The sequence below is a fragment of the Motacilla alba genome, chromosome 3, assembly GCF_015832195.1.
Source record: "Motacilla alba alba isolate MOTALB_02 chromosome 3, Motacilla_alba_V1.0_pri, whole genome shotgun sequence".
NCBI lineage: Eukaryota > Metazoa > Chordata > Aves > Passeriformes > Motacillidae > Motacilla > Motacilla alba.
Genome location: NC_052018.1, coordinates 36,776,564 through 36,796,864, shown reverse-complemented (window position 1 = coordinate 36,796,864; position 20,301 = coordinate 36,776,564). Strand labels below are relative to the sequence as shown.

At 41.9% G+C, this 20,301-nt stretch overlaps 1 protein-coding gene across 6 annotated transcripts in view; it reads right to left on the bottom strand.

The window, feature by feature from the left end:
* Positions 1-20,301, bottom strand: part of ANKRD6 (ankyrin repeat domain 6) — an 86,084-nt gene that overhangs the window by 13,082 nt on the left and 52,701 nt on the right. For 4 of the 6 annotated variants that reach the window (XM_038133109.1, XM_038133107.1, XM_038133108.1 and 1 more), the window contains 5 exons: positions 13,509-13,607; positions 5,203-5,301; positions 4,596-4,694; positions 1,279-1,377; positions 275-373 (listed from right to left, as the gene is read on the bottom strand). In XM_038133109.1, coding sequence (XP_037989037.1) covers positions 275-373; positions 1,279-1,377; positions 4,596-4,694; positions 5,203-5,301; positions 13,509-13,607 — 495 coding nt within the window. Of the gene's footprint in view, positions 1-274; positions 374-1,278; positions 1,378-4,595; positions 4,695-5,202; positions 5,302-10,837; positions 11,177-13,508; positions 13,608-20,301 lie in introns of all 6 variants that reach the window. The other 2 variants (XM_038133106.1, XM_038133111.1) reach the window with 2 other exon arrangements.

Here is a 20,301-nt window from a genome sequence, read left to right as displayed (position 1 = left end):
GTCAGTGAGTTGTGTTTCACAATGTCTCTGTAATGGCTATAAGATCATTAAATCACCTCATAAATAAGCAATGCTTTAAAGAAATAATGCAAATGCGATGGCAAAATAATAAACCACTGATATGCCTTTACTTTAAGCCTATTCTTAAAAGCTTAGGCATTTGGTGGTACAGTGGAACACACAGTGAAGCAGGATTACTTGGGTAGGAATTCCTCTTCCCAACAACTGGCCATATGCAAAGGGCACAGAGTCACAATGAGGTTCATGCACTGACCTGGTTCTTTTCATGGACAGAACAGAAAGCACTGAGCAGCACCCTAATGATGGGCAAGTGATTATAACGAGCAGCCACATGCAGACAGGTATCTCCTGCCTGCAAACAGAAACAAAGCTCTGAGCATGTAATCACTGTGAGAAAGCCTGTACTTGTCATGATGTTCAGGGATGAAATAATCCTATTAAATCAGAAAGAGCAGTAAACACCACACACCTCCACAGAACAGCAATGCTGTCTTCTCTGCAATACAAAATCTGCTATCATGGGTGGGAAAGTTTAGCAAGAGCTGGGGTCAGGAGAAATAAGAGCATGAATTCTTTGACCACTGATGGGAAATACTGGAAAAATAAAATGCTATTTTACTGGCACTACAAATCCTGAGTTAGTTATATTTTCCCATTAAATCTGTTCTTCTGAACCACAACCCAGTGCAATTTCGAATCTCAACTTAGGGTTCCACATAATGTAGAAAACATGAGTGGCAGCCAGAGCAGCATTCCCATGAAGGGTGGCACTTGTGCAGCTGAGCCCAGGAGCTGCACAAAACCCCACAGGTTTCCATTTCTCTGCCCACTTTGTTATCAAGCAGGGCAAAAATATCTGGTTTCCTTTTGTAGATTGTTTTTTTTTTCTTTATCTATCATGCCAGAATCATTATAAAATAGGAGGAAAGCTGTCTGAAACTGAAGCTACCTTGAATCTACCTCTTTTGAGCAGTGTATATGATCTGCAGATCTGAAACCTTTCACCACTGTCTGTGCAACAGCAAAACCCCATTTGACTCCTTCTATCCTTGTTGAAGAGATGGGTACAAGCAGTGCATCACTCAATCCTACTGAAAGCATTCCTGTGTATGAATATAATGGTTGGGTAGTGGGGTTTTTTCATGTAATTTATATTTAAAATCATTGCTTAAAGCCTTTCTGAGTATTTCTACAAGTTAAAGCAATATACCTAAAACAAAGTCACACAAAAATGAACATGTTATTTCCAAAACTCACATTATTTTTGAGGTCTGCTCGAGATCCTCCAAGTAACAAAACACGAGTACTCTGGGAATGGCTATTCTGGCAAGCCAGGTGAAGAGGTGTGTTACCTGCCTTAGAGAAATACAGAAAAATATAAAAGCCATATTTAGATATTGGACATAGGCATTAAAATATAAAATCTCACATATTTTTGCACAAGAAGATCCACTCAAGGGTGGGAAACTGTTGTTTCCCCAAATATATGAGATGAATAAACCCAGAGACTGAAATCTCCATTCTGGCAATGGCTTACCTGGGATATAATAAAGGCAGAAATAGGACAGTATAATGATATCTGCATTGGTCAAATCTGTTTACAGGAAGAAAGAACTCTAGAAACTGTCTCATTCATTAGTCTCAAACAGCAGTGTTAAACATTTAATTTAAAGAACTGTAATTCTTGTGTTTTGGGTTCCCCCCATGCACAGACACAAAAAACTAAACTGCCATGGCACAGGATCTTTGATCCCAGCCACGACTATTGCAGGGTATTGAGCAGACCAGGGTCACAACTCCTGTCTCCTTATGATTGTAATACAAACCAGCTTGAAGTCTGGCTGGGTCTGTAGGTGCTCTCACTGGGCTGGATACAGATTTTAGGCTATTAAGAAGCTTTGATGTTCAGGAGGCACGCCAGTCTCCAGCCAAGATGTGAAGGGAGGGCAAAAAGCCACCCAAGGCACAGAAAATCACATGCTATGGTTCCTCAAAGAAGAAAATGTGCAGAAGTGGACAGAAATCAAAGAAGTGTTGGCTTGTGTATTGTTTTTCTAACACGGTGAATGATTTTATTCATCTGACAAGTTTTTCTGGCAGCATTTGGTTTTTGTTGGTCTGAAAACATTCAGGGTTTTTGGCTCTTGGGAGCTAGAAATTAAATCACCTCAGGTAAAAAGGTTTTCCAGGCTTACTACACTGTCTGTTCACCTTGATTTTGTCCTTTGATTTGCCCCCCTTGCTTTCAAGACACAGATTAAACCTGCAGGGTTAGAATTACAAAAGCCAACTCTTAGATGTGGTCTTAGGTCGTTACTTCCACATTATAGACCTGAATATGACTGTGTGTCAGCCTCTAAGCTGTGGCAGACATGAACATTTCTCTTCTCAGCTAAATTGTGTTTAAGTGTCAATTTTTCCCCTCACAGGTTTATCTCTGAAAAGCCTCTGCAATGCCTTTATCATTTACTATTTGGCAGGCTGGCCCTGGTGGGAAGGCAGAGGTCCTGTGCAGCAGGTGAGGACTTCAGTTCTGGGAGAATGGCAGTGCCAAGGGTCAGAGCTCACAGAGTGGCTCATCTGGCTCATCTCCTGTGGGGTGACAAATCTCTCACCAACTTCTGAGAAGGAGAGAAGCTCCAAGTTGTACCAGTCTGGGAATCTTCACTGAAATGTACAGACTGATGAAGAATCTAAAAATAAGGCTACAACTGATCTCACTGGATGATCTATCAAAGCAGAAAAGGTTTTATTAAGCCAACTTAAATGAAAATGAACTGCACCTCCAGGGTGACTGCTGTGCAGGAGGAATACAGCTACCCAAAACACAGTGTCAAATCCTTCCCATCTTTTTCTGCTTTACAGGTTTGGCAAATCTAGCAGCCCATATCTGTCCCATCCATCCAAAATCACACAATACCCAGGTGTAAGTCAACAGCCTGTGGGATGCTCCTGCACACGGCACTCAACCCTGGCTGCCAAAAAAGCTGACAGAATGATAATGCCTTGTCATCAGTAACACAAAAAGCTGAGAGAACAGAGAAACCATTTTGGGATTAAGTGGACTTAAGCTCTTAATTTTTCTTGAAAACAAAAGGGGCAAAATATATCTTGTCCATTAAAAACCACCCAAAGAGTGGAATGCAAAGGGCAGGACATCAAAGACTAGCACAGGAGCTGCTCAGGCAGTATTTAAGTTTGCCAGTCATATTTCAGCCGTCAACCCTGCTGAGCTATTTTGTGCACATACTTTCCCAGAGAGGTTGCCTCCAGGTGACATAGACTGGATTGTAAGCTAAATCTTCTAATTCCCTGGGGCACCCAAGCATGCAGGATAACCAGACTTGCATCTTAAGCCCACACCTTTGTACAGAAGTGTATGTGGATACACAGACAAGTGTATCCAGGGACAGGAGCAAAATGGTTCACAAGGCTTACAGTCAAGCATGGGAAGTTTTCTACAGTACCTTTGATACAAATCTAGGTGGACATTACAGCAAAAGTAATTACAGTAAATAAAAATTGGTAGTTGAAATACCACAAAAGAAGGAATACACATAAAATAATATCGAAGACGATGAAATTGCAGACCACAAAGTCACCAAAACTGTACAAATATATGCTTCTATAGCGCCTACACACATGTGCGCATACAGAAACACTATGCCCAAGCAACATGCCTTTTTACTCTAAATCTGAGACTCTGACCAGCTGTCTCTAAGCTGTCTCCTTTCTTTCCCAGCCCCGTTTCAGTAGTTGTTTTAGAGACACATTTACCAAAAATACTCAGAGATCCCCTAAAGCAATCCCAAAACCCTCTTCTTGTCACGCAGGGCACCGTGCCAGCCGTGTGATCTGACCAACCCAGCAGCACAGCTGTCCAAACCCTGACTCTGCTCACACCACAGGCTGCTACCACCATTTCCTAGACTATTCCATTAACTTCTGAATTACTGAATGAAAGTGCCCCTCAGTTATAACAATCAGAGTGGAACTAAAACCCTTTACTTTGTTATTCTTTCCTTTAAATGGCTCTCAAGGTATTATAAATACCAAAAGGAACATAATCCAGGTTCATTACAAGATTCTGGGAAGAGATTATGCTAATATATTAGGAAAAACTTAGTAACAAAAGACACTTTTTTTTGTTTCCCCCTGTGACTTACATTCCTTTGGCTGTTTAATTTCTAGGAAAAAAACCCCCAGATTTTCAATACCTTTTCCTTATTAGTACAATTCATTTCCATTTTAAATCACACCAATCACAATGAATCTCCTCAGTATAAATTAGAGCACCATGGAGATTTCCACAGGAATGGCAGTGTTCCTCAGCTGTAATTAATGTATCATTCAACGCGTTATTGAGTTTCTCCTGCGTCAGCTGTCAAAATATGAATTTTCTAATGCATGTGGATGAACTGTCCAGGCGTGACAAATTTAAAGAAAAAGAAGAAAAAAAATCCCACTAAGAGCTGGCCCCCCACCTGCTGAGAAATGCCATGGCCAGAAATCTCCAGTTCTGAGAATCAGCCACCTTAGACCAGAACTGAAAGCTCCTCCTCCATGGGTCTCACCTTGTTCTTGGCAAGAACGTTGGCTCCTGCTTTAACAAGCACTTTGGCAGACTGACTGAATCCATGCCAACAAGCTTCATGAAGAGCAGTGTTCCCATCCTGAGGAGCGCACACACAAGAGGAGAATGTTAGGGGCTGTGTAACCAAACTACTCTCTTAAAAGTATTTTCATTTCCTACTAGCTTATTTTCCATTTTATTTTTATAAGAGGGTAAAAACATTGCTATTTGTCTGGAACTTGAAATTAGTTATATTTACTCCTAAATTAAACTTACAGTCTGGGATTCTCAAGTTTCTGGGATAATCATGGGAACTGTGCAGTCTTTTGCGTAGGGCGTAGTATGGTTGTACAGTCCTTTAATTCATCCCTTAATGAGCTGAGAACAGACTCTTAAACCAAAAACTATCAGCCTAATATAGAAGCATAACTAAACCAGTAATTTGTATTAAAGAGATGGTACAGCTTTTTTTTCAATGTAATTGTTCCAATTACTCCTGAAGCATCAGACACTTACTAAGGAGTATAAACTATATCTTTCACTCTGAGACCTTAACATTACTGACTGCCAAAGCTGCCATTCCACAGGGCTTTTGTTTTGTCTGTTACCTTGTCTTGTCTGTCCAAAGCACAGCCCTCTTGAATCAGAGTTGCTATTATATCGGTGTTCCCTACAACAGCAGCCCGGTGCAGTGCTGTCTGGTCACCCTGCAAAAAGAAGTCAATTTGTAATTGGTACAATTCCCATGTCATTTTGACTTAATGCAAATGCAGACAACACACACAGAGGCTGCATCTTTGACACACATACTGTTTAAATCCAAGCGGCCTTTGAAAACAGTCCCCCTAAACAGCTACCATAAAAGTTTCCAAGATTAATGAAGTTATTGCAAGTATCAGAGCTACAAACCATTTACAGAAGTTTGAAAGTCATCACAATCCCACATACAGCGCTGAAGCATTCCAAAAACATGGCAGTATTAGAAGGCAGTGAATTGGATACATTTGGTTCTACGTGTCTAATAGTCATCAGTGTCTGTAGGGAACTAAAAGGAATTACAGGCTGTCGTAATTCATCATAATGATCCTCCAGGACTTACACTAACTGGATAAGGCTCTCCTGCTCTGGCTCTGATTGCTCCATCAGCCCTGCTTAGGATAAGGAGCATGAGATGAGATCGGTCTCTTCAGCACCTCGGATGAATTTACCAATTAGTGATAAGAGTGGAGGCAACTTTATGATGAGAACCACAACTGCAGGACCATCCACTTGTTTCACTCGAGCAACTGAGCCATCTTGAGGTCAAAGCAACTTTCATTGCTCTTTGACTCGCCATGTAGCAGCAATAAGCAAGTCTCCTACATCAGTTTATTTCCTTTAAGGCCAACTTTTCAAAAGAAACTATGCTGATGTGGTCATCTTGTCTGACTGCTCATCTGTCTCCTCTCTAACAACTGCTGAACTCATTTGGTGAGGTAGAGAGCCCAAGGTTAGTTTCCAGAATCCTTTGAGAAACTGAAGACTAGGGAAACTTAAACCACTGCCCCTGCCCATCAGGGATTATCTGTATGTTTTTATGTACATGTTGGTAAGAACCTGATAAAAGAGAGGCAAGAGAAGGATTTGTGAAGCGGTGTGTAGGGATGTAAGGCAGGGATCAATGGGAAAATGAGCTGCAGTAGCTCCACTGCTGCCACAACAACTGGTCTTGGCTTTCCTTTGAAGTTGCTTTGAACCAGCAATGCCAAAGGTTCTGAATCGAGGAACAGAGACAGGCTTCAAAGCTGCAGACAGACTTGTTTGGGATTAATAAACAGATTTGGAATCCAATCCATTTCTGCTTATCTAGATGATGGTCACCACAAACACACTCAGGGCAGAGATATGCCATGTGTCCTAAAAAAGCTTGCAGGAAACCCAAATAGACACAAAATTTCTCTGGTAAAATTCTCTATCAGATAACAGCATAATATATTAAATACTAAAATTAGAGGAATTTCTTTGTTTTTTGTTCTAGAGTGTCCAAGTCTTTAGATAACTGGCTTATTTGAACAATTTGTTCTCAAAGGCAATTAGCAGCTGACTTAAAAATTGCTCTTGGTGGGGTTCTTTTGTGCTAATGACTCCAAAATAGTTATTAATCTATAAAAAAATGAGCGTTGCCAACCACAACCTTTCAGTAATCCCTACCAGTAAATCATTAAATTGGCTTATAATAATGAAGTTGATTTTAAAAAATACTGTTGAAGGTGCTTTTTAAAAGCCTGCTATCTATTTTTTGTTGCTGCTTCTAGAGGTTAGATATTTTTACTTTTGTTCTTGAGACTGGAAATGTATTTTAAAGGATTTCAGCAAAGGCAGTAAAGCTTCCAGGAAATGGAAACAAAAAGTATCGGAAAATTGACAGCATGGCAAGTGCTCTGAACTTGTGTGTTTGTTCCAAATTCAAAGACAACCGAAATGTTATGGAAAATGTCCAAATTATACCATCTCACAAGTACAAATGTCAAATAGTTACTGGTTACTATGACTACATGGAAATCCACTCACCAACAAACTGAGGAAGAATTTTAAATCTGATTTTTGACAATGGCACAGCTACTGTTACTGCAGTAGTGAGTCATGTGGGACAGTGCAGAAATCATTTTTTCTGACTATCATGAAGAAGAAAGTAATCTGCCAACCTACCCCTGCCAAGTGGTATTGATGCACCAGCAAATCCACAGAAGATATTATAAAACAGACTAAAACAAAATGGCAACTGCCATTGCAGTGGATGGAATCTGAACAATAAATGATTGGTCCCTACTGCTTTACAGTCGGGAAAATTACTGTGGAGAAGACAAATTTGGGGCAGAAATGGATTGTACAGGATCTGGTTTGTAATTAAGGATCTTCTTACTGAGTTTAAATCAAGGCTGTTCCTGTCCCCGTCACAGTAACTGCAATGAGGTCAAAGACTATTCAGCTTTTGGGGTTTTGTTGATCCGACAGCTACTTCTAACAGCATTTCTTATAAATTTTATACAAACACATTTGTCTGTTTGGAAAGTGAGCTTCACACCTCACTGCTGCAAGACCAGGTCCCCTTGGTAAACCCAGCCCGTATACTGGAGGGCCATACACTGGGGACGCAGAGCAGCACTGGGACAGCCTCAGCCATGCCTAAGCTCTGTCCCAAAATATATTCTGGTCCCTGAAACAGACGTAGGTGAAGGGACACAAGTCCTGCAAATGGCAGGCTCAAGTGCCTCCTGCCCAAGGTATGGGCTTTGCTTGTGACATCTTCCCTACACGAGCATCCAAGAGTAAGGTCCAACCCACACCCTGACTGTACAAAGTAAGCACCCCATCCATGTAACAGGGAGTGTCAAAGGGTATCTCAAACCTTGTTTCACCAACTGAGGCACCTCCCAGTGAAGAGAGGGCATGTATCATTGTCCTGGTGAGGGTTTGTCCCTACCAGTACCAGACCCCTCAGCCAGCAGGACAGGGAAGCACCTGGTCCACTGTTCCCTTACACTTCAGCACAAACAGTTACCTTAAACTGCTTAAAGTGCTGTGAAAGCTGAACTACCAGGTTGTGATGGCTTCTGTGTGACAGCCACTGAGCAACCCGGCCATGGAGAGCACAGCCATCCTATAAATAACAGTGCCTGCACCACTGCACTCTAACCTGCCTTCCCTTCCCATCAGCAGTGGAGCAAATCCCTGCCTTGCCTTTCACGGAGTCCAAGGAAACAGATCAGTTGTGGCTTTTTCACAGCATGAATTTTCAGGCAGTGTAATCACTGACTTGTGTACCTTTTATTAATTACTGAAATAAATGTCTCTGAAAGCACTCACTACAATTCTGTCTTTAGCAAAGCATTAGGGGTCTGTTCCAGAGGCTCAGAGAGCAATTACATCGGTAAATGCGTATTAACCATCCAGACTATTATGTCGGGCACAATTTATGATTCTGTTTCCAAGAGATTTATCCCTTACGAACAGACTGCAGATCAGTAGCAATAAAGAGAGACAATTCCAGAGCCGTGTCACAGAAACATGACCTTGACAGAAACAACAGTCTGCCTAAATGCAGAGGTGGGCCCAAAGCCAAAAAGACTTAAGTGAGGCTCAACAGAAGTAAGGCACTAAGGTCTACACTGGTGTATCTTAAACCCCCTTCCTCAGACTCTTGCCTAGCCCTGAAGGCAGCTCAAACTCAGGAAATTCCACTCCAGGATGTCCATGCCCTGGACATGGCAGCTTGCAAGGCAGGTACAGGGCACTGCATCATGGTGGCACGGCACACCCTGGCCTTGCACAGCCAATGCAGGCAGCTCCCCTCCTCCCTCTGGCCCTGTGAATGCTATTGTCACACACCTGATGGAAGAAGACCCAGGCATGTTGCAGGTACAGCCACCACCCTTCAAAATTAAGCCAATGAAGGAAGTGGCCACTGGTTTTTCCACAGTAGCCCAGAGATAGCGGTGCTCACTCACTTTGTCCTGCCATGGCAGCACTGCAGTGTTGAAAGTTCTCCACTTTTAGGAAAAAAACCTTGGTATTCACTGGGATAGTAAGAGGCTGACACTTGGAGACTGGGATAGAAATCTGCGTGCACTGATGCAGAGGATGCAGGGCTGCACATCTGAGAACTCTACCTGTAACAGGGCTCCTGCACAGCAGCAGGTACATTTCAACAGGGGGGAACCATGCTCTTTACAGAGGGCTTAAACACCTGCTTTCAGGAGAGGCTTATAGGCTGGTACTCCTGAAGAAAGGCAGACACCTAAATCTTTATTTTTCCTAATAGACTTTGGCATTACCCTTTCTTTAGCTCTTCTCTGTTGGCATGGCTGTTGACATTTGCTCATTGTCCTGGTGTTGTGTTTGCAACTATTTCCCTGAGCTTCCTCATGTGCTATCTTAAAATAGTGGATGTAACTACTGGGACCAGGCACTTGGAAATTGGGCAGGTATCTATTTACATCTGAAGTTTACCCCAAGGGAATGAAACAACATAAGTGACTTCCAATACAGTCTCAGGTAGACTTCTGACAGCTCTCCTGGGTTACTGGAGTCTCTCTTATACACTCTACAGACCCAGATCAGTGAGATTTGGTTTACATTCATTTGTAATACATGTTAATTTTTCCTTTCTCTGATTTAAAAAAAAAACAAACAAACTATAACCACATTTTTCCCTGCACACACTTATTTTCCAGAGTATCCAACAGTTGTACAATCTCCTTTAAAGCCCCTCTCCCATGTGAGACTTTGCCTTCCCACTTCAATGTATGTAGAAATCAACAGACTATCTTGCTGCTGGAGAATTGCACCAAAATCATAGAATCATAGAATTGTTTGGGTTGGAAGGGACCCCAAAGATCACCTGGTTCCAACTCCCTTCCCATAAGCAGGGACACCTTCCTCTAGACCAGGGTGCCCCATCCAGCCTGGCCTTGCACACTTCCAGTGACAGAGCATCCATATCTTTGGCCAATCAAAAAATAAACAACCAAAACAACCAGAAAAAACTTATGGCTTTGATCCCTGATACAAAGTGCTGAACATATATATAAAATCAATCCACTAAATTCACAGCAGAAGTATCAAAATATTCTAAAGTTAAAATATAACCAAGTGTTAAATACTTGCAGGAACATACAAGCATATGTGGATATCCTGAAGTGGCTGTACACTGGGGGAACTGAAGGGAACTGAATATGCTATCAGATTTCTCAGTGTCTCTGTGTGCTCTCCTCCTCTTTTGCTACAGAGAGGCAGCCACAATACGCAGTTAAGAACAACTTGGTTCTTGCACAATAAATGATGATGCATGACCAGCAGAAGTGATCAAGGCATGAAAAATAATCGTGAACAAAACGAATTACAGCCTAAATGAAATGGGACCACAGGAATAAGCCACTTTGCATATTTCTATTCAGCTAGAAATTATTATGAACCCTGGTCTATTGTGCCATTTGAAACTAATTTTCTGCTCTTAAACTGGAGCTTCCAGAAAGAAAGTTCTGGGGCCTTTGGCCTGTGTTTTAAATCAACTTGTTTTCCCAGCTAGATTCTCAAGGGTGCAGGCAGGGCAGGAGACTGGATGCAGAGCACAGAGTGCCAAGCAGGCCATGCAGCCATGCAGCGCAGGGAGCTCGGCCATGCTGCAGCGCCGCACTGGGGATCGCAGCATGCACCGGGACAGGCGTCAGGCGCAGGGCAGGGGTGATGCACAAGAGTTCTAACCTCCTTCTCTCTTTCTGATCTTCTAGGTTCCTTCCTAGCCTTTCTCTTCTGGTTTCTCTTATTTTTTTCATCCTTGATTTCCTTCACCGGGACAACTTTCTCCTGGACTATTTCTGAGGTGTGTGCTGTATGGACACTCATTGACCACTCAGAGATGGCACTGGGATCCCAGTAAGAGTTGTCAGTATTGGCAGGGAGAAGGAAGGAGTCAGCTCCCGGAGTGGCATATTCTACAGAGCTGGACTCCACTGGCTGAAATTCATAATAATCCCACTCCAGGCCACTGGAGGTCATTCTTCAACTAATTCTTAAGGCTCTTACTGTGTTTAGGGAATATATCTGTAGAACATGAAAGGGAGCATTTTAATCTCTCCGAAACAATTAGCAGCTTTTAAGTTTGTGCTTATCAACTGGCAAATTAAAACTTGTTCTTGAACTTGATCAAAATTCAAAAATGAAGTGTTTAGGTTTCTCTTGTTATTTTGAAAAATAAAATGTACATCATAGTTTTGGATTTTTGTGTGCTATCACAACAACACCATAGACCAAAATCAACAAAATAATCTGTTTTTCAATTAAATATAATACTCCCCACTCTTACAGGTGTTTTCATATCTGAACCTAAATCCACATTCCTGGATAACAGCAATGAAACATACAGATGTTAATCAACACCTGAGAATAAGATGCCTTCACTGCCACATAAGCATACAGTAAAAGTGACTGAAGGCATAATCAATAGATTGCAACTAAAAGACACTACAAACATTCTGTAGGGCATAAACTGTAAAAATGAGTTATACAAGGAGAAGCCATAAGCAGAGAAACTTCTTTGAAGACCTACGTAAAAGGAAAGCAGAAATATTTTAGTTAATACCTATTGCAAGCAAAAATCTTCATTTGGAGTTTTAGACTGCCTCCTTCTACAAGACAAATTCAAACATACCCTTTGAAATTCAGAATCTCCCGAGGCTCTCCTCAATCCCAACCAAATTACTACTACTACTAAATACAGAGCTACACATCAAAATACATTTTAAAGAAACAATATCTATGAATCCAGTATGCACCTACTCCGCCCATATTAATCATCACATGTAGGAGCAGTATCCAATTGTGAACAAAGCCCCTAAGTGCATAAGACAGTAAGTCTTCTATGAGCTGAGTATTTCTGCAAGTGCAAGACTCTTCACTGAACTAAAATGATGCTAAACACTGATTTACTGTTTTTCTATCATGGCTATCACATTTACATATAAACAGCGTAGACTTTATTCTTAGATGATTAAAACAAATGAACCAGATTTATTCAAAAAACAGTTTCCACAGAAACTCAACTTGACCAAATCAGAGGAAGCTCTTGCTTTCTTAAAGTAGCGGTTTTCTTTTCTCAGGACAACTGTCTGTATTTGTAAAGTATCTGCAATTTTGTCTTAAATACCTAATGAACCATTTCTGCTGGAAGAAGTGAAAAAGCGTACCCAGGATACATCTGAATAAACTGATTCTCCCATTGCACTTGCAAATCTGCTCCATTTCACAGGGAAGGAATAAAGAGCACAGGAACAAATTTTCTTCCTGGAAAAACAAGTGTCCCTGCAGAAAGCTGCCCACATCAGTACCCCAGTCCCAAGCTCGTCAGGCAGACTGCTCAAGTCACCCAGGGAATCAGCTACTCATGCAGAGAAAGAAACCAGTTTTCCTGTGGTTATAGACTTTTAACTCTCTAGATGCAAATAAATGCCCAAAGGCATTTTTAAAAGCCATTTAGACATTTGCAGTGTCCTTTTACCAGTCATGCAGGTGGCTCTACTAACACCTTTGGGCCTCTATGGCCTTTGAAGACTCTCCACTTTATATATTACAGGAACAACAAAAGCAGCCCTACCTCCAACTTCTTCCAGCATGCCATCAGAAGTTAGCAATTAATTTGAAGAAATCATGGTTATTCAACTGCTACTGCACATTTCAGCATATACCTTTTTTCACCAGTGAGGGAACTAAAACTGTGTTACCTGTCAATCCAAAGCACCTTAAATCCCAGTCCTAGATTAGAACTACTCTTACAGAAACCCAAGAAATTCCAGCAACTTACACATTTTACCAAATTAACACAAACTACCATGTGCTAAATTCAAAGCTGGCTTTTGTGCTGATGCCTCTCCCCACAACCACCTCAGAGATGTGACCACCCCAACATGAAGCATGATGCCATCAGGACGATCTCCCCACGGCACAGCACCGGGCTACAGGCAGCTGTTCCGGATGCTGAGGGATGTGCCTACTCAAAAAGCATCTCCCACTTCAGGCAAATCCAAAAATGGGTTGTGTCCCCTACCTGATGTCCTCCAGTAGGTTCCCACAATTAACTCCTAGTGCATTCCTACCAGAAGCAGCAGATGACGACTCTCACACCTGCCTGGCACAAGCAGAGCTCTTGTAAAGCTCTGCAGCTTGAACGAGAGGACTAAGCTATTCACTGAAAACCACCACATTTCACATCGTTTCCCATGCACTTTTGCATCTCTATTAGAGGTTACATCTCTGAATTGGAAAATAGAGAGACAGACTTTGTTTCCATTTAATCCCACTTCAAAGAAGTGAATGTCTACTGCTATTTGCAAATCACCTTTTCTCCTCCACCCCAAGTTAGAAGGTTGTATCTACTTACATCATCCTGAATATCCAGATCACAACCCGCCTTCAACAAAACCTGGACAACGTGGAGATGACCCTTGTAGGCAGCAAGATGCAAGGGGGTCCGGCCATGCTATGAATGAGAAGAAAACAATAATACCTTAAGATTAATTTTTTTTGCATGGTAGTTTAGAATAGAGTTTTATCTCCTTTTCATCATTCTTCTGTTTGTACCTCACTGTCTGAACCTGCAATAGTAGCAATTGACATGTATTAGTGTGACAAAGGCTTTACCTTGGTTTTGTGAAAGCTGAAAACTTCTCCTCCACCTTGTGCAACATTGCAGTTTATCCCGATGACACTCTACAAAAGGGATATTATACTCACATAAGGGTCCTTCCTTACAAATTCAGGTCTGGCTCTGTGTCCATGCCTAAGTAGAATCCATGACCCTCTTGTTTCTGTCCCTCTGGACCATGGAACTGCTTTCACCTTCCCTCTGTACAGTCAACTTGCAACAACTGGCTAATTCATATAATGTAGTGGGTACTGTCTTTGCGACAGAGATAAGAATTACTGAGCTGTTGCACATGACAGATGCTCCCCTGAAAAGGAATGGAAGGCATGTAGTCACTCCTAGTGACTTCATGTGTATGACAATCAACTTCATTTTATAAAAGATCTGCCAGGTTTTTTTAGACAGTAGTTATTTTTATCTCTCTCTCAGTAAAATCTCAAAGTGAGTGAAACACTTTAAGATCTGTGAAACAACAACACTAAAGCTGTTCACTGCAGATTATTTAATGGCAGTAAAGGAAACAGGATTCCAGCAACTGCTAAATTCACAAGGTATCTTCCCAAAGAATGCTGTTTTCTCCACTAGGCATTTTGTGAGGGTCACATTAAAAGTCACGTGACTTTTCACCTGTGTTTATTATATATCTTCACTACTGGTGCTGTTGTCTATTTTTCCACCCAATGATTTATTCTGCAAAGGAACATAAGCAGCCCTAACACATCAACCACAGAAGGGGCAAACACTTCAAGAGCTGTCCGACTAGTGGCTTGAAGTACACAGAAGGCAGCCATTGGCTCTCTGAGGTTTTAAGCAACTTCTTCACTAAGAAAACTACTTCAAGTATGTAATAAACCAAGCTCAAGACAAGATTGTTTTCATACAGAAAACCCCATACCCACACACCTGGTAAAGCCTTGTTAACTCTGGAAAATACTGTTGGAAAAATACTGTTGGAATCAACAGAACGGTTGAGGGCAAAATCTTTGCGCCATTACTGATTAGTTGTGCTGTGCTTCAGAAACACTAAGTGTTGATCAATTGTCCCACATTATTGACTTAAAGGGGCAGATTGGAGGACAAAAACCTCACTCACACTATGACACATGGATCTCTCAAAACCTGAATTATGTCCCCCTGCTGGCAGCAATAGCTCCTTCCCGTGAGAAAAACTTCCATTCTTGCCGTGCTAAAGGCATGGGAAGGGCTCATTTTTGTTGTCACCATTGCTCCTGGGCACCATCCAGCCTCCCGACTGGGTGCTTCTGGCTCTATCTGGCCACAGGTCCCTAAAATCCCATCCCTTTATTGAAGGGCACTGAGCTGCACCGACCACATTTCCTTCTCCATCAGCCTGGAGGAGAGCCAGGGGTATGTCGCTGTTCCAGGTAACTCAATAGCAGGAGGCATAAAATGCCCAGGCAATAGAGGGATAAAAAGAAATGAAGAAAGGAAAAAAAAAAAGAATAAAATATATTTAAAAAAAAAATACCAAATTGACAAATCATTCCCAACAATGAACGGTATGTTTGGATTATGAATATGTGCTGTGAATCAGCACATTCAGATTTACGGGTCCTGACTTTCTACATTCCTCAATGACAAAAAGTAAATCACCTAATCCAGGCATCTATCTCACTTCCTGGAAGGTTGTTAATACACCATGAAAACAATTTATAGCAATGTGTGTATGGAGAAGGAAAAATCCCAAATAAGCCCACTTTGAAGCCAGCTCATGTGCTTTAAAAGGAAAGCGTCAACAACATGAATGTATCTTCCAGCAGGGAAACTTTCTCATAAGATAACCAGCTCCAACCACTACAGAAATGCTGACATGCAGTTAAAGGTACTGTGTTAAAAGTAAGCTATGAAAGCAGAACAGGGGGTTCTTTGAATACAAGGGACATATTTTCCTCACCAAACACATCTTCCTGGGCAATTGCCACATGAACTATGCCTGCCGGCATGGTTGAGCTGGAAGACTAAAGGATCATTTTTATTCCAGAGTGTTCATGTGTTTCAGATTCTCCATCCAGAAATATAGGTTGAGAGGTATCTCACCTACTGGAAAACCCTAAAGAGAGGCCTTCAGGAACCAGAGCTTCTGCACACACACAGTGCTTGAGTTTTTCCTACTTTAGAGGGACACTATAAACAAAAACTGTGATACTAACCAGGAAAGGAGACTGGGAAGGAAGATAAATTCCAGCATATTACACTGATTAGAGGCTCAGGCTTTTGGAAGAGCACTGATCATCTCAAGATTAATCACAACCCTGCAAGAACCAGCAATGCCAGATTTTCTTCCCAGCAACATCAAAATGAGAGCAGAGATGAGTGGTACAGCTGGACACTGTTCCAGTGTGGACAATGCAGACACTCGGAAAAACTTCAAATCTCCACACAAATACACATACATACAGGCATGGACGTACATACACATGCACACACCAATCCAGAACAAACTACGAGAAAGAAACAAGGCAATTTGGTTGCCCCTGATGCTGTGATGACAAATTTGGAGCAGAGCAAGCTTTGGAGACAAACACTGAACAAGTCCACACCACAGCAGCAAGTCAGGGCTGCTCTTGTCTTCATGTCTTTAAGTCAAACCACCACCCCACCAAGTTTTTCTCTCACAGCAATTCATCCCACCCAAAATACACAGGGGTAGAGAGATGAAGGCAGACAGACAAAACTCCCTTCGTGTGTCTCCTCCATGAAGACATTCTGCACTCAATGCAGCAGCAAAGAGGGGCTTTATCTGAATACACACAAGGGTTCTAGGAGGAAAGAAAACATACAAACCAGAGTGTGTCCCAGATGCTCACTTCAAGGACACAACACCAAACCCAGGGACTGTTCTACATGCAGATTACTGACTTGGAAGCTTGTGAGCCTTGCCAAATATAAACTGTAATGTTTTGGGGGTTATTACAAATACAAATGAGACACTGCTACAACTTGGGATTAATGAACCAATAAAGCAGTCATTCATATGTTAAAAAAAAGCAGCAATTTGGACTTCTATTCAAATGTAAACAATTGCTTCATCAGGCAACAAATCATACAAATGGCCCTGTGTCACGGACTTATTGACAAAATAAATGGGACCTATTGGAACTAAGGCTGCAACTTCCAGCCACCGTGACACGCTGCTGTAGCTGTGGGGTGTATCGGGTGGCAGCCAAGCACTGCAAACAGCCACACGAACTCCAGCAGTAAAATGCAAGGGTAGGTTTTTGTTTGCAATAAATCTGCGCTACAAATCCCAGATATTGACAGACAGCTGTCGATACACACCACTTAAAAGCAGAATCCTCCCAGCACTGCTGCCAACGTGTATGCACTCCAGAACCAAACCCATGCAGGGCGGCCTTAGCATTGTAAACTCCACGATCCTTCCTTGTGTTTATCTACGTGTAGGTACTTTTCCGCAGGTACATTCAGTTCTCCATCTCACCCTATTCTTGTGATGCTCAAGGACTTTTATTCATCCATTCTGCACTCCTAAAAAACATGCCTGTCCATATTTTATTGGAAAAGCCTGAAAGCAAAATCCAAATCCTGTCACATTGTTCACACTGATAATTTGTTGGACTGTTCTCCATGAATAACCTGCTCACTCAAGTCAGCAGAAAGCTTCTCATTGACCTCAACAGGCATTCAGCAAGTTCCTAAGTGTTTGTTAGTCCCTTTTAATTTATCTTTATTTATTGTTTAAAACAGACACAAATAGCTTTTCAAACTGAAGGAGTGAAAAAATGTGAAAGCATTAAAACACATTTATTTTTTTGCTTCTGTCTTAGCTTAAAAAAGAAGTAAAAGAGAGACTGCTTTAAAGAACTCAACATGCTCTGAAGTTGAGACTTAAAGTACCCCAGCATTACAAAAGTGTTGCCATATGTTGTGTTCGTAACACGACTACTTCAGAAGTTAAATCAAACATTACAGAATCAAAACAGAAGCACTACCTTTTCCATTTCTTTAGGGCTTTTTTTTTTCTGAATGATCATCCATTCTCTGCAGAATTCAATTTTATAGCTATGATCAATGCAGGAGCCTGCTCCAGCACAACTTTCTCATGGATTCACAGGTGTCTTTAGTAGGCATCCACCTACTGCGGTATGGGTCTGCCTCCACAGGCTGCAGGGGAATCTCAGCTCCACCATCTGAAGCACCTCCTCCCCCTTCTCCTCTGACCTTGGTGTCTGCATTGCATTATTCCTCTCACATATTCTCACGGATGTTCCCTGGCTATAATTACATCTTCTCTGTAACTTTCTTTTCCCCTTCTTAAATATGTTATCCCAGAGGGGTTACCACCATTCCTGAGGTGGTATGCTGGCCAAGCCTTGACCTACAGCACATCCATTTTGGAGCCACCTGCCAGTGGTTCTACCAGATCTGGGGAAGCTTTGGGCAGCTTCTCACAGAAACCACACCCATAGCCCTTCCCTCTACCAAAACCTAGCCATGCAAATCCAATAGCCTCAGAAAAAGGACAACAGCATCCTGGGAGGACAGCAAGGCACATTGTCTCAGCAAAAGTCCCAGGGCTTTTGTGCGAAGATGCAGCTGTCAATAATTTCACAGAAAGAGAGCTCTAAAAAAGGACTGAAAGAAGGGACCAGCTTTCTTGCTTGGAAGAAAAGGCTTAAGTTCTTGGTTTTCCAGTTTTTGCAGCTTATTTACCAAAGTACTTGATAAGGGCACCTGCTTGTTGGATCAGCCAGTACATATGACCAGTTCTTCGGGGTATTTTTTGCCTTTTTCATAAAGGAATCAGCTATATATATTTCATATCTGTGAAGAATGTCAGACAAAAAGGTGTAAAAATGGAAATTATCTATTTGTCACATCAGGCAGAGCAGCAACAGAGCACCAAACAGGTGCCTTTTGAGAAGAGCAGAGCCACAAAGCCTCCGCTGGACACCACACCTGCCCTGGGCCACAACCCCACATGGCTGGTGGCAGAGATCCAGCACCACAAGGAGTGCTGAATGTATGTGCCACGCAGTGCCACCAGCCCTCTCCCACTGTGGGCTCCCTGATGTCAGATTGCTGTCACCTGTGTGACCCAGTGGCCATCAGCTCCTCTTTACATATTTTTAAAGGCCCCAAATCTGGAATGAGCCTGAGTGTCCCTCACTGGAGTCAGAGGAGGTACACATTTCCTCACTGACTTCACCTGCACAGATACCTTGCTAGTAATGCTGTCAAAATGAAACAAGTGCATGCTCACCACAGTGCTGAAGTCAGCACCTGGACATGTGTAAGTGTATTCTCCATTGGATTTTTTTTCTTTCATATTCTTCCTCTTTTTTCTGAAATCATCTACTCAGAAGTGACAAAAAATGAAATACTATTTTGCAGGTGAATTGTTGTTTACTGAAACAACAATTAACCACATCATATGACCTTACATACAGGACAAAACCAGAACTGGACAAGTCAGCTGTAAGGCATTTACTAGCACTTGGCTTGTTACAGAAAATATCCTTCATTTTTCTTGAGCTATGCTCGATTAATCCTTTTTTAATAAAGAACTCTAGCATTTATCTCTAGATCCTGGACACTTTAATCTGTGGCTGTGTGGTGTTATTCACAACAATTGGTCTGCGCTTACAGAGGTAGATCAGAAATACATTTAAAGCCTGCTGTGATGGGGGAACTATTTTGCTCCAAAGAGCTTTGTCTCCATGTATCTTCCTCCAATAAAACCCAAAGAATTCAGCAGGAAGTTTGGTTGACAAGGACCAAATCCATTTTCTTCTTGTTTTGGAAGCAAACCCCTGTAATTTATAATTAGGCATTGAACAAACTGAAAACTATGAAAGCAGAAGACATACAGGTAAATCAGATCTAATGCAGGCACATGGATAAATTTGTTTTTATGCTTCATTGTGCAATAAGTTTTATCTTGGGGGAGAAGAGGGTTCTGGATTTCAATTTATCTGAAAGCTTGGTCTATTTTACTGCACTACAAAAATTCTGCCATCTAATTTCCATTCTAAAATCAAGAACCTCTATCCTGAAAGTTGTTCTTATTTTGTACTTGTTCTGCTTAGTAGAAAACTGCACAAGAACCTGTTGCTAAAAAGCCCCTCCAGATTTCCAGTTTCAATATACTTGAGTCTAATTTATACATCCTTGTTCTTGTGACAACCTTGTCCTTAACTTTAAACAGATCTTTCTCCTTCCAGCCTCTGTGTGTCATCAGATTAGCCAGCCAAGCTATTCCAGGGTATGTTTATACAGCCTTTTGTAGGCGAATATGCACATGCTCTCCTTACGCAGCTGGCTGGCTGGGTGAGAGGCAGATGCAGACTCCACGCTGTGTCACCTGGACAGGACATCACAGAGCCTAAATGGATGGGCTCTGGTGAGGGCACCAGGCTGGCCTCACACCTCTTGGTTTGCACTGAGCTCAGCTCTCTGGCTGATAGCGTGGGAGGAGTGTGCCTTCAAAACACCCCATACACACATCCTTGGCTGCTGCTCTGAGACAGTCCCTGCTCCTCTGTGTGCA